The 20,000-nt window shown below is 48.0% G+C and overlaps 1 protein-coding gene across 3 annotated transcripts in view; it reads left to right on the top strand.

Moving 5' to 3' along the window:
• CADM1 (cell adhesion molecule 1) overlaps positions 1 to 20,000 on the top strand; it is a 363,088-nt gene that overhangs the window by 334,287 nt on the left and 8,801 nt on the right. The window contains exons 9-10 of one of the 3 annotated variants that reach the window (XM_079787620.1): positions 6,258 to 6,290; positions 14,827 to 15,144. The exons of 1 other annotated variant lie outside the window; for it this stretch is intronic. In XM_079787620.1, the coding sequence (XP_079643746.1) occupies positions 6,258 to 6,290; positions 14,827 to 15,005 (212 nt within the window). In that variant the 3' untranslated portion in view covers positions 15,006 to 15,144. Of the gene's footprint in view, positions 1 to 6,257; positions 6,291 to 14,826; positions 15,145 to 20,000 lie in introns of those variants that run through there. One more of the 3 variants, XM_079787621.1, reaches the window with a different exon arrangement.

The raw sequence follows: 20,000 nt of genomic DNA, 5'->3' as shown, positions 1-20,000 counted from the left end.
TTGGCAGCGTCTGGAGACACTTTGCTTGTCACCACTGGGGTACTAATAGCACGTAATGGATGGAGGCCACGGATGCTCTAAACATCCCGTCATGCACAGGAAAGAATTATCTGGCCCCAGTGCTGATTGAAACCCCGCCCTAAAGGGAACCAGACTCGAATTTTCTAGAGACTTTGTTCTGGCAAAGGAAACATCCTTGTGACTTTGGGAAGTGAGCCGTCGGAGAGAAAGAGCAAGGTTGGCAAGTGTGGTGGGGGGAGAAGAAAGAATGGCATTTTGGAAATGAAGCCTGAAGGCCAGACTGCTTCCAGCACTGCTGTCCGTGTGTGTGTGTGTGCTGTGTGTGCGTGTGCGCGCTGTGTGTGCTGTGTGTGTGTTGTGTGTGTGTGTTGTGTGTGTGCTGTGTGTGTGCTGTGCGTGCTGTGTGCTGTGTGAGTGTGTGCTGTGTGTGTGTGTTGTGTGTGTGCTGTGTGTGTTGTGTGTGTGCTGTGTATGTGTGTATGTGTGTGTGCGCACGCGCTGTGTGTGCTGTGTGTGTGCTGTGTGTGTGTGCTGTGCGTGCTGTGTGCTCTGTGAGTGTGTGCTGTGTGTGTGCTTTGTGTGTGTGTGCTGTGTGTGTGCTGTGTGTGTGTGTGTGTGCTGTGTGTGCTCTGTGTGTGAGTGTGTGTGTGCTGTGTGTGTATGTGTGTGTGTGTTGTGTGTGTGTGTGCTGTATGCTGTGTGAGTGTGTGCTGTGTGTGTGTGCTGTGTGCTGTGTGTGTGTGCTGTGTGTGTGTTGTGTGTGCTGTGTGTGTATGTGTGTGTGTGTGCTGTGTGTGCTCTGTGTGTGAGTGTGTGTGCTGTGTGTGTATGTGTGTGTGTGTTGTGTGTGTGTGTGTGCTGTGTGCTGTGTGAGTGTGTGCTGTGTGCTGTGTGAGTGTGTGCTGTGTGTGTGTTGTGTGTGTGCTGTGTGTGTGTGTGTGCTGTGTGTGTGCTGTGTGTGTGTGTGCTGTGTGTGTATGTGTGTGTGCTGTGTGTGCTGTGTGTGTGCTGTGTGTGTGTGTGTGCTGTGTGTGTGTGTGTGTGTGTGCTGTGTGCGCTGTTCCAGGCGTACACCTGCCATCGGGGCTGGGAAGTGCTCATCTGCCATCCCAGAGTGTTTCCCACCCCGCCTCCTCTGGAGTCCGTCTTCTCTGTGAAGACGGCTTTCCATTCAGAGCTTCCCGAGCTCCCGGACGCGCCGGTGTGGCCGCCGCCGGGCGCATTGTTAGGACCCTAGTCACTGCTTACGCGGCCTTTTATGGAAGAACCACCTTTTCAAGTTTTGCCCCCAAAGAACATGACCATCTTTTTCATACTATTTTCATTTTACTGATGATTATAAGCCCGTGACAAATAGCATCCTAGCCCGCCAGTTTGGGCCCATAGTGATTGTGAGGGAAGGGAAGAAATTAGCATACTATAGTGACGGAGCTCCTGTGATTCTGCATTTTTTTAAAAAGGAATGAGAGATGGAACGTAATGCTTCTATCATAATTCCCATACTTTTCTGCTCCTTGTTTAAAAATAACTCAAGAGATAAAGACTCCACATGCTTCCATCCTGAAGCTCTACCAACAGTGCGGACAGTAACGTCATGCAGGCAGGTTCCTCAGGCTGCGGAAGGCGAGAGCTAGAGTGAGGACTTGGCAGGAGGGCCCAGGCCCGGGTCTAACCAGGGGAACAGCAGCTGCTGCCGCCGCTTCCCGCTCCCACCATCACCTCCTTGCAGCACCCTCCCTGTCCCCGCCTCCCTGTGCCTTGCCCCTTTCTCCCACCAGCATGCTCTCACAACGTGACCCCGGAATTGTTTTCCTGGTTAAATGAAGCCACTGTACAGATTCCTATGGTTTCAGAACATCTGGTTTTCAAATGAAAAGATCTCAGGGCACAGCAGCACCAGCGAACACTTCTGAAGAAGCTTCTAGCAAAACTTGAAGCTGCTTAACCAGCATCCGCCCTGTTGTTCTGGACACAGTGTCTTCACTCAAGGGCGGAGGGGGGGGGTGAGGGGGCGGGAGGTGGGGTGCATTCAGGAGTCGGGAGCCTTGTCGTAGCTCTGACCGGGCCTTTAGCTTCACTTTGTCCCTGTCTACTTCTCCCGCCTCTGAGAAATCAGAGTTTAATGGAAGCACAACATAGATGGAAAGAAAATTAACCGCAAAACCAGTAGAAAATAAATTTCGAAGTTTAATTTTCCAGCACGTGCTTTTGCTTTCAATAGATTTCAAATAAGTATAAACAAATAAATAAACTGAAAGGAAAGATTATATATATATATATATATATATATATATATATATATATATGCATGCCAGTGCAGCACAGCAATGAAAATAAAATTGTCAGGGGGATTCCTTCCCTGCCCTGGGGTCTGGATTAAAGGCAGCTCCCTCACACAAACTGAAGGGGAATTCAATTAAGAAAACCATTGGCTCCTTATTAACTTTAGTTAAGAAAGTAAACTGGGGGAAAGTGTATTAAAATGTGTCTGGACTGCTTAGTATGCTTTCATTTAAGCTTATGACAATCAAAATGGGAGAATTTAAATTCTTTACAATTAAGCGCTGCTCTGGAGCAGATTGGGTTATTACACTGCATTGTGATGTACCCCGCCTCCCTCCCCCCGCCTCCCCCCTCCCAGCCTCGCAGTGGCTGCATGGCGGAACAGGGGCTGCGCTGAGCAACTGGAGAAGAGAAGGTATTTAAGGTTGTGAATTTAATTTGGTTCTAGGATTTTCATTTTCATTTATGGCCCCCGTTGTGTTTGAGACCACGGACTAATTTATGGATTAGCTTTAAACCCCCAGTCTGTCACACTCGTTGAACAATTCTAAGTTGGAGAGAATCCATATGAAAGGATTAGCATGTGCCACAGCAGAGCTTACACATGACTGTTTCAACTAAATATTGCCCAGCTGCCTCTCAGGCAGTAATTTCTTTTCTACTTGGTTAAATGGCTAGTGTCTCTAATATCACACATTGTCGGGCCTTTCCTTTTGTGACTGTCATCTACCGCAACACGAAATATAGATGATGTTTAATTTGTTCAAGCTAGGGTCCCAGGCATTGCTTGTGTGGTTGGGAGACTGAGAAGAAACGTCCACATTTAGTGAAATGGCGTCTTTCAGATAGCAGTGTGGGCCCAGCCTTGGACACCTTGATGCCACTCCTAAAGCAGCTGGGGAGTGACTGGTACGAAGGGGCACACGTGCTGGGTTTTCAAGAACATGGGATTGTTTGGTGCTGACCATATAAAACAAATGTACAATACGTTTGCCCTCATTATAATTAACATTTAAAAAAAACTAAAATAGAGACAGTAGCTGGGCAAAGCCTTTTCCATTTCTAGCCCTTCAGCCCCGCAGTCCGCTCAGCCCGCGGGGCCCGGTTCTCCCGTAGACCCAGCTCTAAGGTGACCCTTGAAAGGCAGCACCAGAATGAAGTTGGAAAAGCCTCTGAGGGTAATTAGGCACTCTCACTTTTCAAGTCATCACGGCATTTGTAACTCATATTGGGAATTTGCTGTTTGCAAGTTGCCTGTTGTACACCGAGAACGGTACCAAGCCCTGCCTGGCCCCGCCCGTTGAGTCACAGGAGTGGGCTTGCACATCGCCCCAGTCTTCTGATTAAGATCCCCTTATAATCCCGCTGCACAGGCGGCGCCGCTTCAGAGCCGAGGCTGGTTTCTGCATGAAGTCGTAATGCAATTATGAAGGAGAATTAGATTCTGTCACAGTGCTCTCCTGTGGGGAGCGCAAAGCCACTTCTAAAGAATTGTTTTTTTAATTCTTTATTTGAAATAGCCTCCGTTCAGGTAGCATACCAGATGCTCTTAGAGAAATGGGACCAGCGGCCCTGGCACACCCCCTCGGGCGTGTACACTCTGTAGCAGCCGCCTTTCTGCCGCATCCCCTGCTCACAGCCGATCTGGGTCTGCCATTACCAGCTGCGGAAACTGTGCTGCTCCACTGGGATGTTTGAGAAGTGCTTTTGCCTTCTCACCCGCCCTTTCTCCTGCCCTTTTGGGTCCAATTGATGGGTTTCCCGTCCCCAGAATGGGGAAGCAAGCTGCACTGTGAACTTGCCTTCATTTATGTTCTCCTACCCACCTGCAAGCTGACGGCCAGCTCCACTTAGTCTGACTTCGTCATCAGCGGACATGAGGTGGTGATGGAGGGAGACAGTACATTTACATTGGGGAGTCACCAGTTAACGCGAAGCTATTCTTTGTGAGGGCTCCACCCCCTTGCTTTCATTCACTACTAACAATTCACCTGGTGAAAATGCAGCAGATTAGAACCGCTACTACGAAAATAACGAACCCAGGTGTTTATTGCCTTTTGTGAACGTTGAGAGGAGCAGTGCCTAGCTACACAATGTATGAACATGCATGTACGTGTTTCAGCACAAAGTGCATTGCATTTGCCCTTGAAGTTGGAAGTGTCTCAAACTAACATCTGACTTAGGTATTTCAAGTAAAGAGACGTGTGGACTGTGTCATGAGAATCTGGTGTAGATGTTTCAACTGTACAATTTGGGGTGTTTTTACTGCTGTTTTATGCTTACAGACTCGACTTGTAAGTATCATGTTATTATGTGGTGAATGTTATGCTTTTCTCTCCTTCACCTGTTCTTCAAAAACCCAGTTAAAAGTTAGATTGAGCTACAGGAGCCGCGCAGACTGCTGGTTAATTCTCGCTCCTGGAAGGGCTGTGTGTTTTGATGGAACGGGATCCTGAGGAAACGATGCCAACTGCAGGGGAACACCAGTGCGGTTCACGTGCCGTACTTGGGAATGGGAAGCGCCAGGCTCATTGGACCACAAAAAAGTTATGTGTAGCATTCCAGTGCATTGAAACATTGCCTATGTTGAGTCCGAAATAGTCCTTTGAAATCTCCAAAACTTGTGAAAATAGTGACCGCTAGCTGCATTATAGGATGGACAGGTCACCACCGCAGTGTTGCCCAGAGCCCCGCCTCCGCGCCAGGGGACGTGGGAGGAAATGCACTTGTGAGGCGTAGAACGGAAATGGCAGCTGGCCGGGCGGGCTGACATCGGTATGAAGCTGGCACGAAGAGTGGTGTTAAAGCGGCTGGGAAAAGAATGTCCTTGTGCATTTTCTAGATCTGTATGCCCCTTCCCATCTAGCCAAGAGGAAAGAGCAAGTTGATGGAGCGCCTCGAGTTTCCCGTGAAAAGGAGCCAGTAAGGCCGGCCCGGAAGAAGGAGAACACGCACCTGCATCGGGACTAGAAGGAAGACAGACCACATTTCCTCCCACAGCAAGTGCACTTGGCAATGACAAGACCACGTGCAGTTTCGGACGCAGCCGCGCAGGCAGGACTCTGGCGGCTCACAGCACGCATGTGCTTCTGAGTTGTGAGCCGAGGGTTGGCTGGAGACTTTTAATTTTGGGAGTGTCACGTGATTAGAAGTGGCATCTGGCAAGTTGACATGGGTGTTTCCATGATAGACTCCTGCTCTTCAAATGTGCCATAATAAGGTCTGCAGAGTGAGGAATGGCTTAGTGGTGCGTGTGTGTACATGTGTGCACATGTGTGTGCACGTGTGTGCATGTGTGCGTGTATAAACTAATCTGAAAACCTTGACCATGTTCCTTGCCAGGGCCTCCCGATTACCAGAACTGCCCAGCTAAGCTCTGCTGAAACAATACTGAGTGCAAAACTGGGACCCATATACTCATCTACGGGCACCAGAGCATAAGCCATAGATGACCCGAAAGCTGACTCAGGGACCCTGATTCAGGGAGGCCTGATTGGCAGTGCTGACGCCAGTGCCGGCGGGTGGGTTTAGAACAAAGGCAATGTTTGAATGTATGAATGCATCGTTAGCCAGCTTCCAACCAGCTTTTTGTGTCCAGTCCTGAGCCTGATGCGTTAGGAGCCGTCCGCCAGCTACTGGGCTTGCACTGGTGTTTCTCGTCACGTTGCATGTTCCCTGACCACGCCAGCAAGGAGGCGTGTCCTGGCAGGACCCGAGAACCAAAGGGCTTACTGTCCTCCCCACTGGCTCGCAGCTTTGAGCTGAAGGCATGTCTTAAAACAGTGCAACTCACTTCAAATGCTTTTTGCTTTTCATTTATTATTGCTTGTCACGCGATGTTCTCTGAAAGCTTGCTCATATATTATCTGTTCCATTTTTTTCCATTTTCCCTTTTTTTGCATGCCGTTCCTCCTGTTTCTTCCCTTCCTCCAATCCTCTGTTCCTGTCTGTAGACACAACGGCGACGACAGAGCCCGCAGTTCACGGTTGGTATCACATTACTGTTTATCTACTTGCTCAGCACTGCTGAGAGGCAAGGCAAGCCTGGGAAAAGAGCAAATGCAGTCTTCAAGGGCGACCGTGTTCCAAGCAGACGGATCGCACAAACATGCCACGATTCTTAAAGCTTGAAAGATGGCGAGTCTTGTCATTTCTGTTGTGAGCCCAGTGGCCAGAGTGGCAATCTGAGGGCAGCCTCCTCGCTGGCTAGATGGCAGGACCCTCAGTTTGCACATGTTCCTTAGTCACATTACCCGCCTGACGCTGTAGTCACAACCCGCCCGACACTGTAGTCACATAACCCACCCGACACTCAAGCACCAGGGACTTCAAAACACAGACACTGGCCTACAAATTGTAGCGCCAGCACTACAGGCCCAGGCCAGAGTCCCAGCTGCCTGAGGAAGGGGAGTCACCTGTGTCGTTAGCAGTTGAGGCTGGAGGTGGGGGTGAAGCGTCCTGTCAGTCACGGGGGGCTGAGGAGGGCCGTGCTCTTCAGTTAACTGTGCCCTCGATACCTCCACGGCCCGTTCTGGTTCACCCTTCACCTCTGTGTGCATAAGCGTTTATGCTAGCATTTGGCAGGGAACATCTCCAAACCAAGAATGACACCGTTTGTATATTGTAACAGCATAAACTGGGAATTTTTAAAAAATCATTTGTGTGTAGGTATCTTGTAGGAAAAATATTAAAAAGTTAGTTAAGATTTTAACCCAAAGGTGATAAAGGCAGAGTGAAGCTCAGGATGGGCAGGGCGACAGCCTCTCCCCATTCCACCGCTGACAAGGTGGAAGAAGTCTATTAACTTTCATGTTCCTGCAATCAGAAAGTCACAATCATGTTCCATCTGTGGATTACTCACTACTTAGCGCAGATCTCACCGGGCTGATGCTGTGCCAGCAGACAGCCGTGTCCGTTTAAAACGGGCTGAATTTAACAATTGGATCCAAGGGGATTACTCAGTAAAGGGCCTACTTAAATCACTCTGCATGTCCTGCAGGATTGGAATCTAACACTTAAATGGCAAGCCAACCCTGTGCTGGTCATTCAACTTTAGAGAAACAGCTCTTCCTCGTGCAGACTGGCTCCTTACATAGACCTGCATTGGAGGACTTGCCCTCTGGAAATCTCCGAGCAGAACCTGTCCTCCGAGCCGGCCTTGAGGGGCAGGTTTGGTGCCTGGACGCGCTGGTGGGGGATTCTGAGAAAGCAAACCCAACTTAGGGGTGCAGCCCTAGCTCACCCGGCTCTTCCCTGCCATTTGCACAAAGGGAAAAGTTCATAAAGTAAGTTAAAGGGCCAAATACACTGACAATCATGAGAAATCAATTAGGTATAAACTTCACTTTCTAAGGTTAATGCCCCATAGTGCTTGTTACATCTCCAGGATCGCACTCCATTAAGCTCAGTTATTTGTAGGTTTCATCATTAATTGAGCACTTCCTGACTTTTATCGATTATTCTCAGAGCTTTAAGGCTATTTTAATGTAGTTCAAGAGATTTTGCTCTATTCTTTTTAAGATGCTTTGAGTTCCGAGCTTCCCATAATTAACTCCAGGGTCAGATGTAACCATAAGATTCCTGAATTTGTGAGATCGTTGAAGAAATATTGATCATGTATCTCCTAAGACTCCAAAGTTCTGTTTTCTAGGTCCCTTCCCTAAAGTCTCTGTTCTTATGTGCCTCTAAGGGGAGAAGCTGGAGTTGTGTGGGGCGTTCACAGTAGGAAACGTGCCCCCGACCAGGAAAATGAGAAGTTTGCTCAAGGGCCAGTCCCGAGTTTAGGACACCATTCTGAGGAGGGCTTCCGCTCTGGTGACCTCCTGATGTGGTGCAGTGAAGGCACACCGGGCAGGCTTTATGGCCGTCCTCGGGCAGTAAGAATAACCATATACATATATATATATGTATGTATATATATGGTCCGAAAACAATGTATACACACTTTAACAGTGGATAGCTCAATTTGAAAATGAAATGTATTTTAATAAACAATGCCTTTATAATTATTCAAAATATCTGTATACATTTTTGGGACACTATATATGTGTATATATATGACATTTTAATCATATACATATGATTCCTTAACATCAGGAGAGAAATGAAAACCCAGGCTGATCCCTATATGCTACATTTATGAATACATTCTCCAACTCACCTAAACTCCTCATAGCATCCTCCCAAAAGGGTCTGGCCACTATTTTGAATAGCATATTCTCCGGCAAAGAGCTTTAATGAAAACCAAACTATTGTTTAGAATTTTACTGGCCGAGAGGGAAAGTCCCCTGTTGGGAATGAAATGGTAATTGGAATGTGGTAGAAACCTCAAAGCAGCGGCCAGATTTCCAAGGAAGTGAAGCTAAAAAACGGATTTTATTTGAGTGAATTATGGCTAAAACACCACTTCAGTGTAGTTACCGTCTGACTTAGAGTCACCTCAGAACAATCTTACTATGTTCACTCTGGAGACCTGGGCCTGGGAAACGTGGCAACTGAAATGACAAGACACATCAGGTCAGCCAGTGACCGCTTTACTGGTCTTAGGAGTTTTTATACTGGATTTCCTTCCATATTTCTCTTCTGTTAAAAGAAAAAAATATTTTTACAAAAAGTTTTCCCTTTGAAGACTCATTAAAACACTTTATTCAAGCTTGTGTTGCTAAAGTATGTATGAAGTAAACTGGTTGTTTATGTATGTTGACCATTTGTTCTTACCAATATCTGATTGGAACAATAAGCATGTTTTGTAAGGTTAGAAGTGCATGGGCATGATTCAAAATCAAATGGATTTTCTCCAAAAAGAAACTAAACAGCAACCAGCCACTCTGTGTTTTTAAGGATCTAATTGGTAGGGAAGATAGCTGGGCGTGTAAGAATGGAATTTTTAGACTAAGGTAGCCGAAGGGGTTTCCCTGAAGGAGCATCCTGAGCCTTTGTGTTTTTGGAGCTCATCCTTAAGGCCTGGACAGGAAGGCTCCTGTGCTACGTGTGCATGTCGAGCAATGCTAAGCACACCCCGCCACACCCTGGTCCCACCTGGTCTGAACCTGATGGCAGAAGTGCATGAGTGACCTCCAGCACGGATGGTGTACCTGTCATGATGGTTATTGATGTGTGGGTGCGTGCGACGGTCTTTACTTGTCTGTTCAAATGTGGGTGCTTCTCTGTCTGTGTCTTGTGCCTTGTTCTTTTTCTGCCCTGTGTGTCCCCTCTCCACCCCACCCGCCTCCCCGTGTGAGGGTTTGGGTGACGGCATGCCCATGGTCTGGAATAGTGCTTGTGCTTTTGCTGCACTGCTGTCAGCTGGCCTCTCCTGATTCCAGGTGTCCCTCCCTCCTCCCCTCCCTCCCTCTTTCTTCCCCTCCTCCCCCTGTCCTTCCCTCCCCCCATCCCTCTCTCCATCCCTCCCTCTCCCCTCCTATTTTATTATTATCAAATCTAACTGTTCTTTTGCTTTCCACCTCTTGACACATTGGATGCTGACGATCTCATGAATTTTGATCTCCCAAATGAGTTTTTAAATATTTTTAATTCAGCATGTAATTGTGGTAAGACCAACTCGGAACCCCTCTGAAATAATTTTTCACTTTCCCTTTCAGTTTCTAAATGTTTATACCTTAGTCACTGCCCTTAGGTAACCGCCCCACGAATCTCCCTTCCCCAGACTTATTTTATAAGTAGTGTAAGCCATGATAAAATTCTAAAAGCACATGAAATTCTCACCTTTCTATTCTAATTGTGGGGAAATTCTGAAGCCCGTTTTAAAGGAAAGCGGCCAGCAGTGCGCATTATTACAACCTCTATGTCCGCCACCTGTGTGTCCCCCTCTGCACACCTCCGTCTGCGCGTGCAGTGGCATCCCGAGGCTGGCGTTCAGCCGGGGCTCTGCAGACACGCGGGCCGCCGGCGTCAGGCGCGGTGCAGGCTGCAGACGCCTCGGCCCTGGCGTGCGGCTTGGAAACTGTGCTGCTGTCAACCGTGAACCAAATTTCTGCTCCTGGGAAGAAGGGAGGACTCTCCACAAAGCTGACCAAGCAGGAAGAGCAGGAGGCCTGAGCTTTTAGGTTAAAACCGGGGGCACCTGACATCTCTCATGGCTGGTGATGGAAGTAAGTTTCCATGGCTGCCAGGGAGCAGACGCGGGCCTTAGGTAAGAGAGACGTCTGCTACTTCTCACAGTGGGCATGCGACCAGGGCCAGACGGCTCAGGTTTTGTTTCCTAGAGGTTTCATTGGATCATTCTCTTTTGACATTTTCTTTTTTAAAAGATAAAGGAAACTCTAATGAACTGAACCCACAAACATTCACATTTTACTTGACCTTGACCTTGAATGTATTTAACTATCTAGGATTTCTTGCTGTTACTAAGTTTTGAAATGTTCCTTAACCCGGTTTAAAAATCAAAGCGCTTTTAGAAGCCAGCAGTCTCCATGCAGAGGAGGAATAAGCACGCAGAAGCTCTGTCTGAAGAGGCTGACTGTGTGCAGTGCCTCGCAGCACACCAAGAAGCGCAATCCATGTCTCCTCACAAGAGACCGTTGTAGTGTAGATAAGTAAATTATCATGTTTGCCCCTTAGGACTTTATTAATTGCTCAAAAACATCCCATGGACCAAAAGTAAACTTTCACTTGTTTAACAACATTTCAAGAAATTTGTTGAATAGATTTTAATGAGAAGTGATGAAAGGGCTTTCACGATTGATACAAAAGTTTAAACAGAAAATTCAAGATGTGCTTTCCCCTTATTGTTAAGCTGTGAAGACCCCTTTTGAAGACTGGTCTCTGCTTTATAAAACGTATCTCTGTCTTCTTTGATAAAATGAGAGGTCTATAATCTTTAGCGTGGAAGAAAACTACCTAAGTCACAGCAATTTGGGGAGGTAAATTTTGCATGTCCTCACCAGCACATGCAGTGCTTCAGTAAACTCTCCCTGATTATATTTACTCAGAAATGATCCGACTATGGCAGAGCATATAGATTCATAAAGTACAATCGTGGTGCAAAAACAAATTTAATGCCACTGACGTAAATGACTTGCTACTTTCAGATGTAATCTGAGCAGTAGATTCCAGATGACTTGGTATATTTTAAAGTTTATGCCATTAAAAATGACAGTTCTGTCTTTAATGAGGTGTATATCAACTGTCTGTTGCTTTTTAATGGGAAACTGCATATCAATGATATTTCATAAACACATTTGTCTTTATTTTTTAAAATTAGCTTTCTAATGCCCTCTCCAAGGAAACACGCTTGAGCGGTAGCGCTGCCTACTTGACACATCCTTGGTTAAGGCGGTTCAGTGGGCGCCAAGCACGTATGTAGAACGCTTTGCTATTCATTGGCCACGCAGACGTGAGGGATTAGCCTTCTGAGAAGTGCAGACTCATAATTAACTACAGAGAAGTACTTTATGTTGCCCATTTATAACAATCATTCAAATAATTGTATTCATCAGTCTTTATACAATGGATCAAGCCACTTAGAAACAGGGACACTTTGAGCCAATCAGATTTCAGAACAAATGGATAGATGACATCTTTCCTCAGCTACCTCTATAATGCATTGCATTTCTCACTGCTTTCCCTGTAGTTGCCTACATCCATAGTTGGGAGCACTCATGGACTCAAAACCTTCCTGATGCTCACTGGCCCCTGCCCTTGAATATTGGCCTCAAGAGCTGATGATGCGGCCACTTCTTTGATAGCACCAGTCTAGCTATGATAGTCATGTGGCTCGTTTAGAAAACACCTTACAAAACCCAAACTTCTGTGAACATTTTTACATGAGTGTTTCTGTTACTTTGGGTTTTCCAAAAATAGTGCCATCGGTTTGCATGGCTTGTTTCCCGAGCATTTCTTTTGGCTGCTTTTGTGCTCTGGTTGGTAGTTCACTGAGTGTTACTCCCAAATCCTTAATTCAGCAAACACTGGGCATGTACTTTGTGCTTGGCTACAAGAGAAGGGAAAGATGGAAAAATAAACAAGCTGTCCCCTCTCTTAAAGACCTTGCCATTAAACAGGTCCACACATATCTTCAAAAGTGACAAGTCCCATTAGAGAAATATTAGCGACTTGTGTGAATTAGAGGACCTGGAGCAGTCGGACAGACAGGACTTTAAGCAGAACATCGAAGAACAAGTAAAGGCCTCCAGGATTGCCCAACATTTAGTGGTGTTTAGTAAACATAAAGCACAAGGAATGGGAGCCATCTCCTGGCTGAGCCCCAGCCATTCCTTTTCTACTTTGCTCTTTTAACTCAAATCAGAGCCTAGCTGAGAGCCATCACAGCTGGCCGAAACTGGTGGTGAGGGGGATACCGGCATGTCAAACCCCCACTGGAGTATCTCCTGACCTAACTGCTTTTTCAGCTTTGAGAGTTCTATTTTTCAGGAATACCTCTGATTTTTGAAATTTTCTTTTTTAAAAAAACCACTTTGCAAATCAGATTTTCTGATGAAGGCATAGCCTGCAATCTGCAGTGAGCAGATGCTATACCATTTAAAACAAGTAATACAAGAGCATCATAAATTGATCATAAACTGCATTTGTCAGTACTGGCAAAGGATTTCAATTTACAATGAAATGTGAAATGAAACTTACATCAGTATGTAACATGTAAATATATTTGTATTTAAAAGATATATCGGCATCAACAGTCACAATCGGGCTTTATTTATTTTTCTTTTTTGCATGCTGTTATGAATGAGTGATTTTAGACATTCACCTTCATATTTCATGTGCTTTGAAAGTGGAGACTGAGGAATCCTTCTGCCTTGATTGTGTATCAATAACAAAATCAAATGATTGGAGAAATGTACTTACCTATGAATACATTCAAGCTATCCAAAAAGAAAGAGATAGCAAGAGATTTGGCTCATGTTTTTGAGACACTCATCCTCAGTTCTTAAGTGTTTTGTTTATGTCCCTTGAGGAATGAAAAGAAAAACGATTTGTTTTTACTTGTAAGGCCTTACTCAGTTGCCCAATTCCGCAGAAGAACTGGACAGTGAGGACCTCGCAGGTAAGGGCTAGTCATTAGGTAAGGCACTGCAGTGTCCGACCTGTGGGTGCTCTGTCCACGCCTACAAAATGCCCATTTGGTTTGTTGAGCAATCGATGAGCAATTGTGGATTTTGAGACTAAAGAAAAATCAATGTTATTCACACTGTTTTCCTCCCTCCCACCTCTCTTCCCTGTGGCAGTGGCATGTATATTTCAAGCAGGGGCTGATGCTATGAATGGAGTGGAGGTCAAGTCATGGTGGGGGTTGTGCGCAAGCCACGCAGTTCAGTAGCTTTAATTGAAGTTTATGTCCTCGGTATATGATGGTTCAGGAGAAATTTTGTTGCATTATAAAGCAATTTAAGGATGTTGGGTTATGAGGCAAGATCTTGATTTTTAAAAACTCACATTGACCTTTTACTGCCGTGGAGTAGACTAGAAACGCCTTGTCATCGTGTTCTTGGAAGTGGGGTGGGGAGGGACAGGAAGAAAGGGGGCAATTGTTTGTCACACACTGTGATGTAAACTAATGATCCACCTCAGACCTTTTTCACCTCACACTGAGCTCTTGCAAAAGAAGGTTTCATGCTTGATTCCAGGATTTAGGTGTTACTAATCCAGAATAAGAAGCATATCCTAAAGGGGGGCCATTTAAAATGGTCAGAGCTAAACCATTTCATGAGCTCCCGTGAGGTTGCAGGACTTCCCTGCCAACCAGCTGTGGCTTCGTGCACATTTTGATCAGTCACTTCTTGGTGAATCAGTGAGGGGGAGCCCCACTCCTCACTGGGAGGAACCAAGACCTGGCGTTGTAGATGCCCCCCAGCCTGCTGGGAAGAAGGCTCCGTGCTGCCCCTTCCGTGCAGCTCCCTTGAAGAGCCGGTTGTTGAGATAAAGTATTAAATATGGGTCCCACCCAGGGAGAGGAAGACAGCACCCACCACCCATCCTTCCGAAGGCAATAGATGTATTGCCTCCTATGCTCTGCCAGCCCCCAGGAGGCCTTCAGGTTTCTGTTAGGTAGCGCATCTCAATCGGAGCTTAGCTGTTGGATGTGTCCTGGAGTGGGAGCTGCAGGACATACCGGCCTCGCTCCCTGCTGTGTGCCTACCCCATAGTATGCCCACGTGGATGAATAGTAAGACACGTGGATGAATAAGTGATTTCCAAACCCCAGTGAATTTACAGAGATAAGTAAATAGAAGATTGGAAAGACAACCAGCCCATCAAGGAAGTGCTTCCTTTTTGCCTCTTATTTGGGGTATATTTGGAGAAGTTGCAAACGCATTAACCTGAGTTTCTGTTAAAATGAGAGCAGACAAGTCCTCCCTGCATAGAAGGTAATGCAGGCATGAGAGATCTCTGCCTCAGTCTATGCCACTCTAACTGAAAACACCGACACGGTGGCCGTGGCGTTTGGATCTTCTCAAGGGTCCTAGGAAAGGGATTCTCTGTCCCTGACCCCTCTTGGATATTAGCCACACGAGGATCCTTGCAGAAGTCGTTTTTCTCCTCTAGGAAAATGGGATGAAGCAGCCATCCTCCCCTTCCCCACTGCATCATCAATTAAGGACCATTCTGGGTCTCTGAGCGCCGTACCGAGTCAGACGCTGCCCTGCTGCAGTCCTCTCAATCACCCCAAGTCGGGAGCGATAAACCAACAACTGTTTGTGTTCATCATAATGCGGTTAAATTAATCATCGCACTGCTCCCTCCCCGCCTCCAGGAGCGCCATCCTGCCGCTCAGGAGCCCGCGCCTGCTGAACACCCCCGTCCATCAGGCGGCCAGGCTGCCTTTGCATCTGGCTTGATGAACTAATCAAAAACTGATTAGCACCTTTGTTCAAAGGGGATGCTGATTAATCAATTACTATTGATTGTGAGCTTGACTTCACTCAGCAGCAAAGAGACATCTGAAGGGGCAAAAAACAACCAATAAAAATTGAGCAGCTGTCATACTGTTTAAATTTATTAAAACAAAATACATTATTTTTTATGAAGCTGTCTTGAAATGGGTCAGTGAAGGGGAGCATATTGATTGAGAAAGGATGAACTTCTCAAATTTCTGTAGCCTAGAGACTGAATTCAATTATAATACAAGACAAACAGGTTAACACCTGCCTTAAACAGTCCATCAATAAATTAGAGTAGGTGTTGCCCGCTTAATGCTAAACTGTGGTAATGAATCATATTTCCATTCATTCCCGCTCTATCTCGGTGGAAATTTCATTCTTTTCTTAATATGGATAAATGGTATATTCTACATTTTCTTCAAAATAATGATAGTCTGTCTCCTCTCCCCCCCACCCCCCCACTCAGCACCACCCCCTCAGCTCCCGACCGTTTCCTAAGCAACACAGCGAGCCCAGCCCGTGGCCCATCTCGTCCTTCGGCATTAAGCGTTGTGCTTGTGTATAGTTCCGTGAGTGTTGCAGACCTGGGAGCTTACACAGGTTGACTTTGAGCCCTTTCACTTGCTTTGTGGGTATTAACTTAACAAGAGTTTTGAATTGTTTTATCAGTTACATCTGGTGACAGCTGATGGGTATTGCCACCCCTGTGGAATAGAATAGCTTTAAGCATCTTTATCCTTCCGTTTTACTTCAAAACTTTTAAACTCTGGTCCCAACTGCCTCAGCAACGGCCGGGCCTCGGGGACTGTTTAGTGGAGTGCCGTGGCAAGCGCTCCGTGTGCCTAGAGCAGCTCATCAGTCTTCTGGTTTTGAAGCAAAGGCGTGGACGGGAAGTTCCAGAGCGGCCCTGCTTCCCCAAAACACTTTCTCAACTCCTGCCCTACGAACGAGAGCGTGATCTGGAAAAATCCTACAATGTGTCACTCGCATTCCATGGGAGAGTGTGGGTAGAGGGCAAGTTCTAAATGGCTTTGGTAATCCATCCAGGTGTTGCGGAAGAATCCAGCCAGGTGAGCCACCTCTGGTCCCCTAGGTGGCCTACAAAGAAAACATGGTTACACACAGAGCCTGAGTTTAGATAATGGGAGCATTTAAAGGTCTTTGGATCCAGGTGATGTTCCGGGCGGGGATACATGACCGTCTGGTTAGTGTGAATGTGTTTTGAGGGACTGTTAACTAGCCCCCACCTAACGTGTGGCTCAGATTTGGCAAATAGGCTATTTCTTTTCACTGGTAGACTAGTAACAATGCTGATGATAAAACAGCCAGAGCCAGCTGGGCTTGGGCGGTGTAGACGCGGTCAGATCTGCCCCATAAACGTAAAATGTGGCATTGTTTACTCATGTTTATACAGTACTAGTATTTACAGCTTAGAAAGCTCTCACATATATTGATGATCTCATTTGTTCTTCATTCACTCAACACAACTGTTGGAGCTCCTGGCACATGCCAGCTCTGGGCTGGGCGCCGGGGATGCAGCCGTGAGCAAGCCCAGCAGACGCTGGAGCTGCCGCAGGGCCCACGCGCAGTCAGGGTCTGGTGAGAGACGGGCTCAGAGCACAGGAAATCCGTGGCAAACACTGTGAGGGAGACAGAGCCCAGCGGGACAGCAGAGTGAGTGTGGGCCGGGCAGGGGAGGCCCTTGGAACAGAAAGACCCGTGGCCAGGATGAGCCAGACCTGGGGAGGTTTTCATGAGAGAGTGTCCATTAGCTCACAGATGAGGAGACCGGGCTCCAGAGGTTAAATGATTCACTCCAGAGGCAGGGAGAATTTGAACGCCTGGTTCCTCCTGCCTCTCTAGGAGATGGAGGCTGGTTTAAAGCCGTTTTCTTCCCTGGGAATTCCATTCTTCCTCTGCTCTGGGGCCTTGGGAATCCTTTTCCTCTTGGGCCCTTTTCAATCCAGTCTGTGCATCCAGGACATGAGGAGGGAGAGTCGGGCCCTCCAGACCCATCAGCCGGAGAGCGCGTGCTGACTGCCCTGGATGGTCTCCCAGCATTCAATCCAGCTTTTCCCTTCAAAGCCCTGACTCTCCTGAACTGTGGGATTCGTTTCCCACTGAGATGGCGCTGAACACCATGGGACAGTGCTTGATTGCAGCGGTTACAGCTGTAGATTCCCTTACTTTAAAATCCCATTTAGTACAAGGCATAGCTGACCAGCCATATTGGGCCCGCCCACGCCAGCTTGTCCATGATGTCCTCACAGTGTGACTTGGAACCTCATCATATTGCTGATCTTCCCATGATCCAACATGCTGCTGTCCCCCACTGGGAGCAAGGAGACCATCAAATAGGAACTTTTCCTCCAAATTAAAAAGTTGGCGGGCTACAAGGCAAACTGCGAAGCCCAGGTCTGCAGGTTGGACACTGCTTTCGGGTGACTTCACCATATTCATTAATCCACCCTCACCCCCCAAATGCCCGAGGTCCATGGAAGCATCCTTCTCCAGAGAGAGATTCTAGCGGGAAACGTGCGCTTGAAACTACTCCGCAGCCCTGTCCTCTTGAGCAGATGTGTCCTCCTTCAAGGAGAACTCTGGTCCCATCCTCAAAGCCCTGTTCCTGTGAGACCGCAGAGCGGGCTCCCGACGCCTCTCCGTCTCTGGGAACGCTGGCGCTTGGGGGGACTCCTGTTGCATGACATCATCCCCAATGCCACTTGGATTAACTACATCCGTTCACTTGAGGGAGAGAAGTGGATATTAAAAGCCCACTTGTTCCTATGTGTAGCTGACAACTAGTACTTAATACCTAGCACTCGGATGCTTCACCTGAATCATGACTAGGTGGCCTTCAGCCGCCAGGCTGCAGCCTTGGCCACAGCAGGACAGGTGGCCACAGTCCCATGTGCTGTTCCGCTTAAGGAAGGGCGTGGTGACTTCAGCTGGGCAGGGGTTTATGGGCATCGCATCATCAGAAAACAGTGCCGCGTGTGCAGTACCACCTTACCCCAAAGAGCTGGTAGATGTTGGCCCTGAATCACTGGTAAGAACTGAATGGAGCCTCAGGCTTTAAGAGGACGGGCTTACACGCGGCAGACACTCAGAGTGCCTCTGCTGTGCCAGCCCTGGCCGGGGAGGCCAGCACACTCAGCAGCACGCAGACGCTCGAAGGACCCTGGGAAATGTGTGGTACTCAGGGCTCAGAGTAGCCGACAGACCACCTATGTCACAGAACAGTGATGAAGCCCTGCTTCGCCCTGATGGCAAGGCCAGTGTACTTGCCTGGGGACCCCGCAGGAGGTGGGGCCGAATGTCTCCCCGGATCTGCCACTCAGGCCAGCTTCTGGAGGCTGGCATAGGCAGGAAAAGCTACGTGCACCCGATCCTGCTCGCTGGGTGCGGTGTTCTCACCCAAATGAGCACGTGCTGAGCCCCGGGCTCACCATCACCACGCGGTGCGGGCTGCACACAGTTCCTGTGAAATGTTAGTGTAGCCGCAGTTACACTGCACGAAGGAGATGCAGCTGAAGGGATGCGATGCCCAGGGCGCGGTGGAGGAGGCTTCCTGTTGCCCTGGCCCACCTGACGCCTCCCTGTCACTCTGAGCAGAGGAAGGTGAGCTGCACAGCGGCCAGTGTGCCCAGTGAGTATTAACATCTTAATGGGCGCGCTGTGCGCGTCCTGGCTGCATTTACTGCTCTCTGACAAGAGGGAATTAAATGTCAGAAGGATTTGCAGCATTTGTAATTGAATTGGTGCTGAGAAAAGCAAATCTTAAAGAATAACAACATATTAGGATTAGCAAGTAATGTGGCATTTTGTCAGTGGTGCCATTCAGTTTGTTCCCCTTGAGTAATAAAGTTGTGCTTTTAAGATGCACACTTATTTTTGTTGTTGTGACGGGAGCTGCGATAGGTGACGAGAATGAGCAGCTACGTGACTCAGATGGTGCCCGGGTTTTGGTTTGTTTTGTTTTGTGTTAGAGGTCAGATTTTGTTTTTGCGAGAGATTAGGAAAATCCACTGTCAGGCTTTCTCTTTTCCAACAAGTGACACCCTGATCATTAAGCTGCTTCTGAGATAGACTAATCCCCCCTCCAGCCCTCGCCAGCCGGAGACAGCCTTTCCATCCTAAACTCCGGTCTCAGAGCTTTCCACTAAACTGGCCCATCCAGCAAGACTCGGTGCGGGAGACGAGACTGGGCCAGGGACAGGACAGTTGCAAAGAATCAGCGATTCGAACTCTCCTGCAGGCCCCGCAGAGGAGGGCGTGGAGGAGGGGCATCTGACTTGTTCCATAAATTCAAGTGGGAGGCCTGCTATCTTCAGAACCCGCTAAGGTCGTTTGTCACCCAGGAGAGAACACGTGGAGCGTTCAAGGGGAGCGTCTAGCTCTCCCCGAGTTTTCAGTGTGCCGCTAGCCCGAGCGGGCGCGTTCCCGGGGGAAGGAAGCAGCACTGTGTGGCACTGTGTATCCGTTACGGTGTCGTACTCGGCTCCTCTGAGGTGGATGACTTGGTGTCCCTTTGTCAAAAAAACAGCCTCAGGCTGCAGCCTGGCTGCAAGGTGCCAGGGTGCCCAGGTCCCCGTTTGCCAGGAGCTAGTCTGGGGTGTCCTGGCCCTTGGCTCCCTGCGGGCCCCCCCTTTGGCAGCAGAGCCTCTCGGCTCTCACAGACCATGGTTGGGCACTGGTGAGGCGGGTTATGTTCCGCGGCCCCGGCCAGGCCACAAAGTAGCCACAGAAGCCGGGGCCTGGGGCAGGCGCTCTAACACAGGCAGCGGCTCTGGCCTCTACGAGCGGTGAAAGGCAGCCAGCCGGGAGAGGGGAGCCCGG

The sequence above is a fragment of the Cnephaeus nilssonii genome, assembly GCF_951640355.1.
Source record: "Cnephaeus nilssonii genome assembly, chromosome: 13".
NCBI classification, from domain to species: domain Eukaryota; kingdom Metazoa; phylum Chordata; class Mammalia; order Chiroptera; family Vespertilionidae; genus Cnephaeus; species Cnephaeus nilssonii.
Note: the sequence above shows the minus strand (reverse complement) of the source record. Positions and strands in the feature narration are given on the sequence as shown.